General features: G+C 36.5%; 1 protein-coding gene across 1 annotated transcript; it reads right to left on the minus strand.

Moving 5' to 3' along the window:
• Positions 1–14,321: 14,321 nt before the first annotated feature.
• LOC111906133 (probable galacturonosyltransferase 14) lies at positions 14,322–16,006 on the minus strand. The gene is made up of 5 exons (XM_023901867.2): positions 15,772–16,006; positions 15,365–15,495; positions 15,040–15,093; positions 14,947–14,961; positions 14,322–14,852 (listed from the first exon to the last, which is right to left on the minus strand). The coding sequence occupies exons 1-5, from the start codon at positions 16,004–16,006 to the stop codon at positions 14,322–14,324; spliced, it is 966 nt and encodes a 321-aa protein (XP_023757635.2).
• Between the last annotated feature and the right edge of the window lie 822 nt (positions 16,007–16,828).

The raw sequence follows: 16,828 nt of genomic DNA on the forward strand, positions 1-16,828 counted from the left end.
GAAATTTAAGAAAATCTTATAGCATAAAACCTTATAAAAGTTTCAAGAAGTTTAAGAAATTAAATTACCTCGAAAAATCAAGGAACTTATAACTGCCCTGGATTAAGAAGATTACAACTTTGATCGACAACTTCATTTCAGCAGTGAGTTATTTAAGAAAACTAAATTTTCATAAAATCAACAGAACTTATAGCAACCCTTAAGCTCTATTTAAAATACATGAAAAAACTTACCTGGATCGATTAGGAGGACCGAATCAATTAGTTACTCTTCGAAACATCACTTTAATATGAATGATTAGAAGAGGGAATGATTGTATGAATCTTCAGAAGAATAATAGGACTTGTGACAACCACAAATCTAATTCCGTTACAAATCCCATTTTCACTAACGGAACGTGTCACTATACGTTATTTTATGTAATATTTGGAATCGTCAATATCCGAATATCTAAATTTATGCATGGCTTAATATTATCATAAGAAATATAACTCGTATGTGTTAACCTCGTTTAACCTAATAGAGTTGTTTTACCTTTTCAACCACTTCACCCGGGTAAAAGTTTTAACCCAGTTAACTTTAAACATCGGGTAGCCGTGTATCGGGTGCGATACCCGAGACATATGCAATGGGTGTGCACAACATTTGAACACTCATTTACCACACACCCACTCTCTCTCTCTACTTTCTCTCTCTAGACTCGAAATCGGCCCCGATTCCGCTAATTTCCGACTTCCAAACGTAAGTACTCATCCTCTATCTTATTCTAGTCATGCTTCATTGAATTTGGGGGCCAAAATCATAGGAATCAAGAACCAAAGAGGAGTTTACGGCCTAAGAAGCTCCTTAGGCCGTAAACCCCAAAACCATGCCAAAGACCAAGTTTTTCCTTCTTGTAAGTTAGTATACTAATTAAGGCTTATAACTAGAAGAGTTTGGACATAAAAACACAAGAAAATGATGCTTAAAAAGGAGTTTACGGCCCAAGCTTGAGCTTAGGCCGTAAACACCTCAAACACCCCACAAATCCATGATTTAAGTCCCAAAAGATCAATTAGGGTGTTTGGTAATTTAGACATGACAACAAGGAAGGCTTAAGTGCATTAAACATCATCATTTGAACACAAAAAGAGGAGTTTACGGCCAAGGCTAAGCTTGGGCCGTAAACACCCAAACTTTTGTGTCAAACAAGTCCCTAAACTACCCTAATGCATGAAAGGAATTTATCTAAGGCCTTTGGAAGTGTGTTGTACCATTAAACATCTCATTTTGATACCAAATGAAGAGTTTACGGCCAAGGATGTTCTTGGGCTGTAAACTCCCCAAAAATTTATGCCAAATTGTTCCAAACTCACTATAGGGCCTTCTAGGATTTATCTAAGACATATGAGACCATGTTGTACAAGTAAAACCTACATCTTGAAGGATCTATAGGAGTTTACGGCCCAAGATCAAGTCTTGGCCGTAAACTCCCCAAAAATGTCACAAATTATGATGTTTAATCCTTCCCTCTTGGTTCAAAACACACACCACTAAATTAAGGAAGTGAGATAAGGCCCTAAACACACATTTTGGAGTGTCACAAGAGTTTACGGCCAAGCCTAGGGGGCTTACGGCCGTAAACTCCCAATGGGTGGCTTTTAGGCCATAAACTCTAAGAGAGTGAACTCATGGACCCTCCTGTAAATCATCCATGGCCTTGTACCACTCCCGGGAACCCTTTCTAGGCCTTAAAATCCCGAAAACGATGCTAGAATGTCCAAATACTATAATGAAAAGCATAAGATGATTAACTTCTTGCAAAATACATATTTCATATGACACTAGGATCCTAAAAGGTGCTCAAGTGGTTATTTGGTACCAAACGCTCAATCGACACTTTTACCCGATTTACCCGATTCACCCGATTTCCGCGATTTCAGGTGAGTTCATACCCCTTTAATGAACCTTTCAAATGTTTTGAATGTTTTAGGGGGGGTGGAGATACAAGTTGCTTATAAACGTCTATGTAAAGTTTTACAGAACGATTTCCGAGTTACAAGGATTAATCACATGTGATTCACTACCCTTAGTTCAAATCACATGTGATTTGTCCGTATGCCTTAAAAACGGGTTTTACCCTTTCAAACTATTTTTAAGCAGTGAATCAGAATTTAAATGTTCTTTTGGAGAAAAAAAATATACTTTTATTAAATCAATTTACTTATAAAATGTAACCACTCTGATATATTTATATAAGTAAGACTTAGAGGACTTAGGACCGATATCTCGCCTTATTTCCTGTTCTTGTTTGATTGTGGGCTTAGGGTAGTGGTTATCCGTCCGACTGTCGTTGATTTCTTAGTTATATATTTGTATATCAGTATGGGATACAAATGTACTGCTTTCACTTAACGATAAAGTCACTAACGTGCTAAGAACCATCCCCACTAAGATAACCATAATAGGTATGGTTACGGTTGCTACAGCTACTACTCGCTAAGGTCATTACTAACTACACTATAATACTCACTATTACTAGACGATACACTAGTAAGAGAATACACTATGATCAATACTAAAAGATTACTACACTATAACAATAGAGAAAACACTAAACAAACAATAATACACTAACCCACTACGAGGTACTCTATTCGCTATCCACTACGCCCGGAGTTTTCCAGCAGGAAGACGACTCTACATGTATAGATCTATACGGGGCAGACGCTATTACATCCCGACTGTTAATCTCAGTCCGCGCCGTACAGGCCCAGGGATGCCACTACTTCACTATATTGTGCATGACTGGGAAGGTCATGGGGTTCTCTATTATCCTCACTACTAGTAAACAAGGAATACACTATAACTACTCTAAAATACTACACTAAATGTTATACTACATCCTGAAGTAAGTAAGTATCTATCACTAAAGGAAGCTTGCACCTCTATCACTAATTTCAGGCCTAACCTATTCTATCACATTTATTATTCGGAGATTTGCCGATATACCTCACTATAAACGGTTTCAAAGAAATGAAGAAATGTATACTTTTCATAGATTGTCAGTTAAAATGTATTTCTGGAAAAATATGGGATTTTTCTAAGTTTCTACTACTTATGAATATAAATGATACATTTTTCGTACTAATGCTTTGTATACAAAAACTCACACTAAACTCTCATGAACTCACCAGCCTTATGCTGATAATCGTTTTCAAAATGACTTGTATCTTCAGGTCAAAGATAGACAGGTACAGACGCGGCATTTTTGGAGAGGTGGAGCACACAAGACCCATCTCTTATTTTTTACTTACTTTTGAGTGATTGTTAAACATTACAAAACACGCTTGTAATTAAATTCAATATGTAATGATATGGTTGTATGTTTCTTGTTTCTACTATCATGCAATTGTGATGATACTGTTCACTACGTCATCCACCCCGAAACGTATTCCGCCGTTATCGGTTTTGGGGTGTGACAGGACTGTAAAAGAAATGATTCATGAAAAAACAAAATTAGGAGGAGTGACTAAGCGAGAGTGAGAGAGGAGACCTATTGGTTTGAATTAGAGTAGATCACGATTTTTATTTTGAATAGTCTGTCACCTCACCTTCTACCAAAACCAGACGCCTCGTCTTCATCGTCTTCAATTATTATGCGTGGGAGTGTGGCTGTTGATTGGATCGAGAAGTGGGAAGCGTGCGAAATCAATTCCAGTTGGCACCAAATTAGGTCTTGATATTAAGAAAGGCTTGCGGCTGCCCCTTTTTGAAATGGATTGGACTTGAATATGACCCAAATAATAGAAATACCTATAACAAACTTCGAAATATTGATGCCCCTTCACGATTTGCTGCCCTGGGCCATGGCCCAGCTCGCCCCGGGCTTGGGCCGGCCCTGTCAGTTCCTTTGCTCATCCTTAATCATTTCTTATATAAAGTTAAGATTGGAGTACACTATCACATAACCCAAAAATTACATCGTCACAAATCATGTTTATCAATAACATGTCCATAAATGGCCAGCTTCAACCGTTTATAACATGTTTTGAACATTGGTTGAGAAACTAAGGTGTTGTTTGTTTTTTGTAAAAAAAAAACCTCTTCAGGCCACTTATAGTTCTGCGGCGTAGCACACGCGCAACACTTTTAATATCGCAACTATTTTTTTAGAAGTCTTCAGAGTGAAAAACTTATGCGCGTGTTCTGTTTGGCTCAGCACTTGTATGCCTCGGCCCTTCACAAATATGTCAACATATGCATATTACAAATAAACAGACAATTCAACTTCAATGGTAACAGTCTACAAGTCTACTTGCTTAATAGCATACAACATCCTAACCACATCCTAGCACACTAGGACACATAGTGCAATATATAGTATAATGAGAAAACTTTGTAACGTTCCAAAATTTTCTAAGTAAAAATTTCATTTTTAAATCAACAGCAGCACCATTCATTTATTTCAAAAACTCCTCAAAAGATGATAATTTATAAATTAGTTATCAAAGTACAAATCAAGTCATAAAATGTGGAATACTGGTGCATGCGGTGCGATCATGTCAGACCCTTCCCTTTCGAACTGAAAGTACCTGAAACCATAAACATAAACTTGTAAGCACAAAGCTTAGTGAGTTTCCCTAAAATGTCCCATACCATAGATACATAACAATCAAAACATAAATGGGTCTATTTCACCCCCCTTCAATCTCTTTCAACCGGTACTGGGTCTATTTCACTCCCCCCCCCCAATTCGGCCTCTTTCAATCAGTATTGGGTCTATTTCACCCCCTTAAGTCTCTTTCAACCAGTATCAAGTGTATTTCACCCCTATAGCAAAGCATACAATTGAAGGGTTTTGAGCACTCTAACAACCTTATGGTGCACATGCAACCCTAGATGCTTTGGATCTATGTTTTCTCTAATTATACATGGAATTTGATTTTCCAAAGCATACATCCTAACTAGCATACAATTTTACAATTTAACAACATAACTAGTTAGATAGCTTACCTCTTAGTAGGACTTTTAGTTCTTGGCCTTCAAAAGCTTTAACACCTCAAATGTGATGCCTCTAATGTGTCACAAACACCAAGTGCAAAAGGAGGCTTGAGAGAATAACTTGCTTAGCACAAAATCGATTCACACTCTTCAAGAATGTATGTGGCAACCGATTTTAGCTCTAGGGAGTTCCTTTTATAGTGTGACAAGTGCTAGGATTACATCCATGCAAACCCTAATGCACCATGACTCTTCATACACTTAGGGTCCATGGGTTAAAAATTCATGGACTATCCATATTGGTTTAGCCCATCCTAAATAACCATGAATCATTGGCCCACACTATAAGAGTCATTGATTTACCAAATCAGTCCCCGTATATTTAATTAGTCTCTATTGATTACTAAATTAATTCCAAATTAATATTTTATCGATACTAATTAAATAGCATGATTTCATATTAATATATTATACTTGTAATATATTAAAAAATCACAAATAACCTTATTCTCAAAAGTCCATCCTATCAAGTTGCATTGGTGAAGGTAACCCAAAAGGACCATGCTACTCTCGGGTCAAGTACATACCAATTATATTTATGGTCTTAGCCTCCTAATCCAACAGTCTCCCACTTGGATAAGTCTAATAACTATAACTGCAAGTACGACTTAAATAACCGACTAGAAATCGTAGCGCTTAAAAGCCATTGTCGAACTCTGACCCAGTCAGTGACGTGTCCTTTAAATAAGGGATCATATAATCCTCTGTTCTTCAAGATATCAGCTGGAAAAATACATGGAACAATGTTATACTTATTGTTCAGCAGTTTTTTTCTCGATTTCCGATTTGTTTGCAGAGAACTTAATTAAACACATCAATTTAGTCCCGACCAGGCCCGACACATAAGTCAAAGCAAAATCATTAAGGGGCCCAAGATATTGCTTTTAATCCTTCAAGAATTAAAAGGAATAGATAAACTTCGACATTATATGCTTGTACAAACTATTCGTTAAATCATAAATAGCAGTGTGTTTTATAACATCAAGTTATCGATGCGTTTTTACACTATCAATGTACAACCAACTTATAGTCAACAACTCATATATCTTGGTTTGAAGACTTATATGATATTATCATCTGACGATCACTCATGATAAATTCCATGAAGTGATTCAAGTGAGCATGGGTTTAATCCAATACTCAGACCTTATGAACACTCATGAATGTTGTAGCAATCTCTTGCTATGTCTAAAACACTTCGAACAATCTACAAGCCAAAGTCATGACAGTCTTGTCTCAAAACCTACTTCCAAAGTATGATCGACTGTGGATAGTTTGAATAATATAATTATTCTGGAAGTCAAAACATGCAAAATGAAACAATAGTAAACAATTGACACAAGAAAGTAACTTTACTCATAAATAAAACACCTTTTATTTAATCATCAAATGTCAATTACATTTTATCTATTACAAGTTTCAAAATAGCTATCTAATCATTAAAACTATATCATCCTTCAGCCCAATGCTCCTCGCATGCTGCAAATGCTTAACCCTACTCAACCCCTTCATGAGGGGATCTGATGGGTTCTCATCTGATGATACCCTCTTTACAATGAGGAGTACTTATTCCACCCGATGTCTTATGAAGTAGTATTTCATGTCGATGTGCCCGCCATGATCCTTTGGTTCCTTGGTTAATGCAACTGCACCCTCATTGTCATAGAAAATCTCTATAAGCTCCATGGGTTAAACCTCCATGGACTGTCCATGTTGGTTTAGCCCATCCTAAATAACTGTGGATCATTGGCCCACACTATAAGAATCATTGATTTACCAAATCAGTCCCCGTATATTTAATCAATCTCTATTGATCACTAAACTAATTCCAAATTAATCCTTGATCAATACTAATTAAATAACATGATTTCATATTAATATATTATACTTGTAATATATTAACAAATCACAAATAACCTTATTCTCAAAAGTCCATCCTATCAAGTTGCACTGGTGAAGGCAACCCAAAAGGACCATGCTACTCTCGGGTCAAGTACATACCAATTATAGTTATGGTCTTAGACACCTAATCCAACAACAATCACATCAACAAGAGTCACAAAGACAACAAGAACATACATGCATAACAGTAAGTGTCACAAAGACAACTATCATCCTACAAACATAATGCAGTGGGCCGACATTGGTGCCTTCGACCCATGAGTACATTAAAGGAACTCACCTATCAAACTAAGATCAACTGCAACTGCTACTACTGATGTGAACACATATGCTACCAACCACCTATACAGCCATATAAAGTACACCCTTAGCTTCTCATCCAATACTAGGGGTTTGATTGGAAGTCAAAAGTCAAAGTTAATGATCAACATTGACTAGCCACAACGCGACCATCCTTGGTCACGTCGTGGACCCTAAACGATAAAATAGACGATCTGACCCCAGTCGCCATGGTGTAGCGACCTGATTCCATGTCGTGGGAACTGTGTTCCAAACAGCTTAATGGATTAAGCTGTTTTATTCATCCTTACGAGCTTTAAAGCTCAGATCTAACTCAAAATATGATCTAGAAGGATAAAGTTTCTAACTTTACCCATTAGGACCATCCAAAAACGTCCAACACTTAAACCCTAGGTTCCATAAGGCATGAACTTATCCATTAATCACTTATTCGTTTAAGTCTAAAATCCATCTTTTCTAGAAGTGTTTCTAACACTAAAACCAACATGAAAGTTGATGCTTTATATACATGCATGTCCAAAGCATGTCTTAAACCCATATTAGGTCAAAATGAGAGTCTATGACCTAAATCGCATGCATGACGTCAAAATACAACCAAACTTCATATCTAAGCCACAAACTACACCAAATGTCCTAAAGATTCAAAAAGTTGCAAACTTTATGAGATCCCACCATTCTAACTAACTAGAAAAAGAATATTATGGGAGAAAGCCCAAGTCCTAGTATCCTAACAAGAAAAGTACTGAAAAGCCAAAGATACAAAAGACCGACTCGCACCCGAGTCAAATAACACCAAAGCAGGTACAGAACTCACAAGAAAAGTACCTACGCATAACATAATATAAACACAATATCTCAAACTTCAAAATAAACACATGAAAGAATACATACCACCTACGCGTCGATATAAAGAACGTCGAAAACGGAGTTCGTATGCGAAAGTTATGAATTTCTGAAGTTTGGGGCGCGAAACCCCAAAACTGTCAGATACCACGACGTGGCAAGCAGTGCCACGACGTGGCAAGTATTCTGACACCTCCAGGAGTCCCCCAGATGCAACTTGTGATGACGCATGCAATGACGATCAAGCCCACGACGTGGAAAAAGGTGCCACGACGTGGCAAGGGCAGATTTTCCCCTATAAATAGATTTGAAGGGCCAACCATTTAGGGTTGCTATTTTCTCTTCTCTCTCTCTCCCGTTTTACCTCGATTTACATGCAAAGAAGTACCCTCGAAGCACTGGTATCAACTCCGAGACCCGAAGCAAGTCCCGAAGCCCGAAGATCCCAACAAGAAAAGAGTTTCCGAGCCGAAGCTCTGCCCGCGAGAAGCCCGGTGTGCGAAGTGATCCCGGTTTCACCGAATCATACTACTCTTAGTGTTGTAGTGCTGCCCGAGCATTGTCTAACCAAATGAGTGTGTGGTTATTTTCTTTTAACGCATAAATATGAAGTATTTTATACGAAATACATGTTATGTGTATATTTTGTTGCTATATGTGTGAATGTATATTCACTTTCTTCTACCGCATAGATATGAAGTATTTGCTATGAAGTATGTGCTAGGTGTTTATGCATTGTTTGTTTACTTGAGATAGATGTTGAAATAATGTTTTATACATGTTTTAAAAGATTTAAACTGTATATGTGTTTGCATCTACAAATATATTGGGTAGAACATGGGTAGATGAAATAGTTGATGTGAGACAAAATAATAAGTATTTTTGAACTCAATGTGTTCATTATGTATTTTTGAACTCTATGTGTTCACTTGGTGTTTGAACTCAATGTGTTCATTAGGTATTTCCGAACTCTATGTGTTCACTTGGTATTTTTGGACTCAATGTGTTCATTAAGTATTTTTGAACTAGATGTGTTCACTTGGTGTTGTTGAACTGAGTGTGTTCACTAAGTGTTTTAGAACTAAGTATTCACCAGATGTTTTGAATTAATTGTTCACTAGGAGTGTTAGAACTAGGTGTTTGTTAAGTATGTTGAACTGAGTGTTTACCAGTCGTAATTTGTGGACCTTGGCAGTGGTGGACTTTGTGTCAATTCCTTAGGTCAATCCTTAGGAATAAATGGATAAAGGATAGTTGATTCTTAGGGTAAATCCTTAAGAAATAAAGGGGATAATGGGAATGAGTATTTGGGTTGATTGTTTGATAATTGAATATAATAAATGTATTATTGTGGGTTGAAAACCCTATTTGCTCACCAGGCTCCCAAGCCTGACCCATTCAGTTTTCTTTGCATTACAGGTAATGGCACAAGAGTATAAATTGGTGGACTTGACGAGAGATTTTGGATTATAGATCAGTAGTTACAAATAACTGTTGTAAGGTCTATTTTATATTGTTTATGCTTTTGGTCTGTATCGGAACATGACATCCCGAGGTTTTATTATTTAATGAAAATACATTCTCTTTGAGAAACGTTTTGATAAATTTTATCATATTTTTTTTTGGGAACAAATTCCGCAACTCTTTTAATCAAAAGGATTTACTCTGGTTTTATAAAACAAAGCATAAACAAATCGGTCTTTTCTGGCCGTGAAATTGGGGATGTCATAGTTGGTATCAGAGTATTAGTTTAAGCGAACTAGGAATTTGTAGGATTTCTAGACTTAAACTTAGAATGCTAAGCGATGATTGTAAGATGAGTGCCTACCATATTTTAGACACGAGCACTAGTATATTTTAGGAAAGATGCCTAAAATGCTTTTATGTGCTATATGCTATATGTTTGCCTTATATGCTATTATTTGTTTGGATCTATGGTCTGTTGTTGACCGGATCTAGAAATTTTATGTGCTCAGGGTTCTAAACGTTTAATTATGATATTAGAATTGGCATGTAATTTTTCGGAGTAATAAGGAGGATTACACGTCTAAACCTTCCTCTATCTATATTCTCGTCCCGGTGCACCGAACGTCTGCTTGGATGTACAAAGCGTTATGGTGAAGACTCGTAGAGAAGTGAGTATATGGAGGAATTGGGAGGCTTATGATAGTGAATGATACCTATCGGAAGATTTCGTAAGAGTGATATCTTGCCTTTAGAATATGTATGGTAAAATAAACGGAACGTTTAGAGGAGTACGGTACGTCTGAGGTACACCTTCGATTGGCAGGATGGTGGAACGATTGGTGTAATTCTTGAAGTTGTCCCATCGTCTGGAATTTCCATCACCAACCGAGTTGAAGTAGAATTGATGATTGAAGATATGTATGGAAGAAAGTCCTAGTAGAGTCTAGGAAACTATGTATGATTAAATTGGACACATTCGTATGTGTTAACTTGTTTTGTGATTTTAGGACTTGGGGACTGCGAGACAATACTTGGGATGAGTATGAGTAGGTGTGAATAGTAGTAGAGATCTATACTACTGGAAGCACAGGACTCACGCTTGGATCAGGGAAAGTCACAAGGTTACCAAGAAGCTAGTAATTGATTCCGTTTTGTTCAAGTGTGTCTTTACCCTTGTTTCGGTAGTGACTAGTAAGATGGTTGTTATTCTGACCCTAGTGGTCATATCAAATTGAGTCCGACTACGAGGAGTTTGTTACGTGGTTCATAGAACCAAGTTCGAGGTAGCATCTGACTCAAGTCAGAAGATTGAAATCAATGCGATTGATAGTATCGCACTCGTTAAAAAAAGGATTATGTATCTAGGCATGCTACATGTTAAAAATGTGATTATATCACATTAGAATATGAAGGAAGGTATATTCAATTCTGGAATTTGACTCTAAGAGACTTAAGTCTAAGCGTTGCATCATACGATGAGAGGTCATTAGAACATGACCCATCGATCTATTGCAATAGATGAATGAAGGTACTTATCCTAAGAAGAATAAGGGGTCCTCAATAAGGATTTATTTTGTAACTCGGAAGTTATGATTGAAAGTACATCATAGTACGATAAGCAGATGAAAGATTGGGCATCGTCTGCGTTCAAGAAAGACATAGAGTTAAATACTCTTTCGAGGAAATGTAGAAGTTACGGTTATTACCTAGGATGAAGAGATAATGTGTGCAATCATTATTCAAGCCCTATTTAGTTGATGATTCCGGGACGTAATCATCCTAAGGGGGAGATAATTGTAACGCCCGTAGATCCGGGCTAGTCAATTTAGAGACGATAAGCATCAATAATGAATTTTTTATGGAAGATTATTTAGAAGGATTAATCTTAACCAAGTTGTAGTATATGTCACAAGGTTACGCCAAAATCCGAGTTATAACGAAGAAGTTATGACCTGTCGAAGTTTCGCGACAGAACCGGCACGACCCAACGCGACGTAAATAGTGAATTTAAATTAGATAGATATATATATCCTTAGTGATCTAAACGAGAGTCGAAGATGTCTTCGATAGTAGTCCAACGATAAAAAGAAATACGAAAACGGAGTTCAGATGAAGGAGTTATGAAATACGTGTTATGTGTATATTTTGTTGCTATATGTGTGAATGTATATTCACTTTCTTCTACCGCATAGATATGAAGTATTTGCTATGAAGTATGTGCTAGGTGTTTATACATTGTTTGTTTACTTGAGATAGATGTTGAAATAATGTTTTATACATGTTTTAAAAGATTTAAACTGTATATGTGTTTGCATCTACAAATATATTGGGTAGAACATGGGTAGATGAAATAGTTGATGTGAGACGAAATAATAAGTATTTTTGAACTCAATGTGTTCATTAGGTATTTTTGAACTCTATGTGTTCACTTGGTGTTTGAACTCAATGTTTTTAATTAGGTATTTTTGAACTCTATGTGTTCACTTTGATGGGATTTAGGTAAAACAAATAAACTAGAAAACAATTCCTAAGTTAACATGCAACCTACTTTGGATCTATGTTTTAACTATTGAACATACAACTTTGAATTGCAAAACAAGAACCCTAGAGGAGGTGAGTATTTTCGAAATTCATAAACAAGGGTTAGGAGTCACATACCTTTCAATTGTTATAGCAAACAATTGACAATTCCCTTGATCTTGATCTTGAGCTTCTTGGAAGCTTAGCACCACAAGTGTAATGCCTCTAATGGAATCACACCCAAACTAGCAAGAAGGAAAGTAGAGGAGAGAGGGGAGGGAGTATGCAAATCGGCCAGGGTTTCTTCCAAAGAAATCAGTGTCCTCAAATGTGAACCAGGAGGCTCCTTAAATAGTTGAAGGATCACTACTATAAAAACAGCCTTTTACGATGCTCATTGCGCGTCGTAAATGGCTCAGATGACGCGCAAATGCGCGTCAAGGAATGCCCTGTCATAAAGAGAGACGACGCGATTTTGCGCGTCAAGGAAGGCCCTGTCATAAAGAGAGACGGCGCGCTTTTGCGTGTCGTCTATAGACGACGCTCATTTACGACGCGCCTTTACGACACGCAATGCGTATGAAGGAAGGCCTTGTCATAAAGGAAGACAACACGCATTCGCGTGTCGTAACCTTACGACGCACGTGTTAATGACACGCAATGCGTATCAAGAAAGCCCCTGTCAAGAAAGGTCATGTCATAAATGAAGATGACACACATTTTTGCGTATCAAAATTTTAAATGTTTAAAAAAATATATTTTTTTATAGATTTACTAATTTTCAAATTAAATTTGCATTTAATGCATCATAATAGAAAATAAAATATCATATACAAAAAAATATAATCCATTTCATAAAATTTAATGTCATACAAAAATAGAATCCATTGCATAATATATTATTACAAATTTGACATTTTTTTGTTTCCGTACTTTGACAATTTGTGCTGCTGCTGATTCCGGAGCCAATCCGCGACTGCATTCCAGAGCTGATTCAGTGGAAAGAGCATCCCAGACTCCATCACTTGAAATTACAAGCCGCCCAAAAGCAGAAGACAGATGAAGATCATGAATAAATAAAAGTTGTTAATAAAAAGAGGAATAAATTGAGTTTAATTACTAAACACCAACACTCAAACCAATTAATGAAAGTTAAAGCATCTAAATAATATAGCATGGGATGCAAATATATCATGCATCGTACAAACAATGAAGATTTTTAGTTTCTGGAAGATTATTGACATCATTGGGATTAAGAGTTTTCTTTGCTTATCCACTGCACCTCATATGTTTCCATCACATTTGAAGGATTATAATGCTACATAGCTCTATTAAAGACGCTGCAATATCTCTCTATTGTTATGCATGAAATCAAGACATATGATCTTCGAATACTAGAAAACAAGAGCTATTCGGAATAATAAAGCTACATACCTGAGTTTGCAAGAGGTATCACAAGGTGCTGCCGACTCAAAACAAAGCAGCCTTAGGCACTTATCAAGGACTGAACTGAGGATGCACATCTAATAGAAAAAAGATAAAAGTATAATTACAAGGATTAATAAAAGCTATTCGGAATAATAAAAAAAAGTCAAACCTTTAGTGCTTTCCAAATGGTTGATTTGAGACCTGCAATTTTTTGCATCCATTGTTGTCATGACCTTCATACATGGGGCCCAATGCAGAAACAACATCGTGTGGACGAAGGGAATTGGAGAGTTGACTAGTCAAACAATCATCCATGAGTTTTTTCACTAAGCCTACGTCTTTGCTGCATTGATTTAGATTGGAAGTTGATGAGGTGAACAAAGTTATGTTAAAGATTTGACATTAAAATAGAAAACTTGGGAAGAATTTATCACATGTGGAAAGGTCTCAAATAACCATTCAAATCTAAACTTTCAGATGCATATATAAACTTTAAGTTACAAAAAGGGTCCATGTGCTTTCTGATTTTACAGTGTTTAGTCTAAATTTGACAACTTTTTCAACTTCAGTCCTTATATTTCAAGCTCTCATATTGATTTTGGTTCTTAAAACCTTGAAATAAGGACCAAAATCGATATGAAAACTTGAGATAAGGACCGAAACTGAAAAAGAGTTTAATTTTGGACTAAACGTGGTCAAAACAGGAGGCATAGGGACCATTTTTTAATTTACAATAAAATCAAATTACTGGTTACCTCTGGGAGATATATGCGAAGATGATTGAGCAAGGATATGTATTTAGGGATTCTAGCTTGTAATTATGAGGCAAATGATCTTGGAGTAACAGTATCACCAACATTAGTGTCTGATATATGATTTCCATGGTAGTAATTACGAATTCCATTATGATTTTCAACGGCTTCAAGAACAGGAACATTGTCTCGGGTCAACCAGTCAAACTGATGAACACCTTTGACTTCAATAATGGCAGGTGAGATGGGGTTTAAGGCAAACCATGAGTGCATGCCTGCGTATGTTTTCTTATCAGTGATGACATGGAAAACAATCTTCTCAGGTGTTAGAGATGACTGGACTGTAGAAGTGACCACAACAATAGCTGCAAAGATGTTGTCAGTTGAAAGGATAAAATGGTAATATGAGTTGTCAGAAAGAACAGGGAGAAACTCCGGTGAGGGCAACTGGCGGCGTGCATGGGCATTAGATGAGTATTCATCGGTTAATCTCAAAGAGAGACAATGGATGCCTTTTGGAACTGAACTTGCTGCAAAATGTTTGTTTATTAGTTCTTGGAGTTTAGATTCTCTAATCTCCCTCTCAGATCTCTCCATCTATCAAATTTATTTAGAAAAGGTGTTAAACAATAATGGTGAAACTTATTCAATTCAAAAATATGTCAATGTTGTCAACAGCCAAAATACAAACACATGTGATAAGCATCTGCACAAAACACAATCAAAATTACAACTTGAAGAAATTTTATTTTAGAGCAACAGAAAAATGAAATATCAAAATTACCAATGAAACCCTGTATGATGATACAGATCCCCTAAGAGAATGAGCCCCTTCTTCCTGATACCAAGATCCATCTCTGCATCATATGGAAGATTTTTGTCAGATAATGATCATTTATTGGAAAAATTACATAATAGAAGAAAGATTAAGAAGATATCAGATATATATATATCTATATCTGATATCTTCTTAATCTTTCTTCTATTATGTAATTTTTCCAATAAATGATCATTATCTGAAAAAAAATCTTTAATAATGCTGCAAAATAGAAATACATAAAATATATATTATAATAAAATATATGTTGCAAAATAGAAATACGGAATACCTTCAATAATGCTTGTCTGGTTGATTCCCTCTCCAGGTCTCTTTTCCGTTTTGCTTCTGCAGTAGCTTCCTCCTCCACTCGCCTCCGAGCATCTTCAGCTGCCTTGGCTTCTACTTGCATTCGTGCTTTTTCTAAAACCACAACATTTATGTTTTTGTATTACTAAAGAAAGAAAAACTTAAATTTATCAAACTTATGTAGGAACCTGCTGCTACTTCACTCTAACCTCTCCTTTGTATTCAGGTTGCAGGTAATCCACACACTTCCCTCTAACTATTTTCTCTCTTTTTTTTGGTTAGTTTTGGGATACTTTTGTTATTGGGTTCTGAGCTTTAATACTACACAGGGTGCAAATGATTCGATTTTTTGAAATTTTTTGCTGGTAATCTTGAATGCGTTGGATCTGCCTCCCCTTTTTGCCTTTCTTTTTCCCACCACCACCACCACCACAGTTTTGCTATTGTGTCCCTCTGCTGCACCCTCTAGATCTGGTGAGGGTGGCTTCCTAATAAGATGATTATTATTACTATTATTATTGCTTCTAAGCATGTCGCTAAAAGATGTTGTTTCTGATACTGCCACGGATGCATCACTCAATGATGACGTCCTCCTAAACCCACCACCACCTACCATCATCATCATGTTCTACCTAGTTTCTCTTTCTCTGAAAGTTGAATCCACCTCACATAACCCCCTTCATGAGATGATGTTGATGATGAAGGACGTCTCACCCAATATATTTATATTATCACTACTACTACTACTACTACTACACCTTTTTGACCCCCTGTTGCATACAAACCCTCAACATAAGAAACCAAAACATATCAATTATCTGTTCCAGGATTAATAAATGAAATTCCCTGTCTTGACCCTCTCCTGTTGCTGCTGCAAAAGACTCAACCCTGTCATTGTACAAGCTTTTATTCCCACCTGCTAATATCATATCACAACACAAATATATTTATTTACTACGCTACGCATAAAAAATAAATACCATCATAAATAGGATATAAATTTACCAAAATTATTTGGCATTTCCCCATGGTCTATAGCAGCAACACCACCTTGTTGAGTTTCTGCGGCTACACGTATCATCATGTTATTTTTGCCACCTTCAGTTTTAGGTACTTTTCTGTTGGAATTTTTATAGACTGCCTCCTGAGTTGCTTTGGGGTTGTTGTATGTCCATCATATGAAAATCTTTGATAAATTTTAGAAAACCCTTATGAGACAAACTGTGCAGAAACTAAGTTATTGATCAGCAGATGAAACAACTTCCAACTTAGAAGACATAAATACCCTTGTTTTCAAATAACCTGAAATAAAATCCTCTGATAACCCCGATCCAGCATTCCCAATCTGCTCACCTAATGCAAGAAGCTCCTGCATATACACAAAAGGTCATTTTCGTAATTTGACTAAAAAAGAAACCAATCTTTGTATACCTCATAAGACATATGA

Source organism: Lactuca sativa, chromosome 8 (genome assembly GCF_002870075.4).
Source record: "Lactuca sativa cultivar Salinas chromosome 8, Lsat_Salinas_v11, whole genome shotgun sequence".
In the NCBI taxonomy this organism is placed as follows: domain Eukaryota; kingdom Viridiplantae; phylum Streptophyta; class Magnoliopsida; order Asterales; family Asteraceae; genus Lactuca; species Lactuca sativa.

Excerpts from the sequence above, each read along its gene's own strand:
- LOC111906133 (XM_023901867.2), bottom strand. The coding sequence starts at position 16,006 with ATGATGATGATGGTAGGTGGTGGTGGGTTTAGGAGGACGTCATCATTG. Across the intron at positions 15,496-15,771 it reads AAGAAAGGCAAAAAGGGGAG|AAAAAGCACGAATGCAAGTA; the intron begins GCAGATCCAACG and ends TTGTGGTTTTAG. Across the intron at positions 15,094-15,364 it reads CCAGACAAGCATTATTGAAG|GAAGAAGGGGCTCATTCTCT; the intron begins GTATTCCGTATT and ends TCTTGGTATCAG.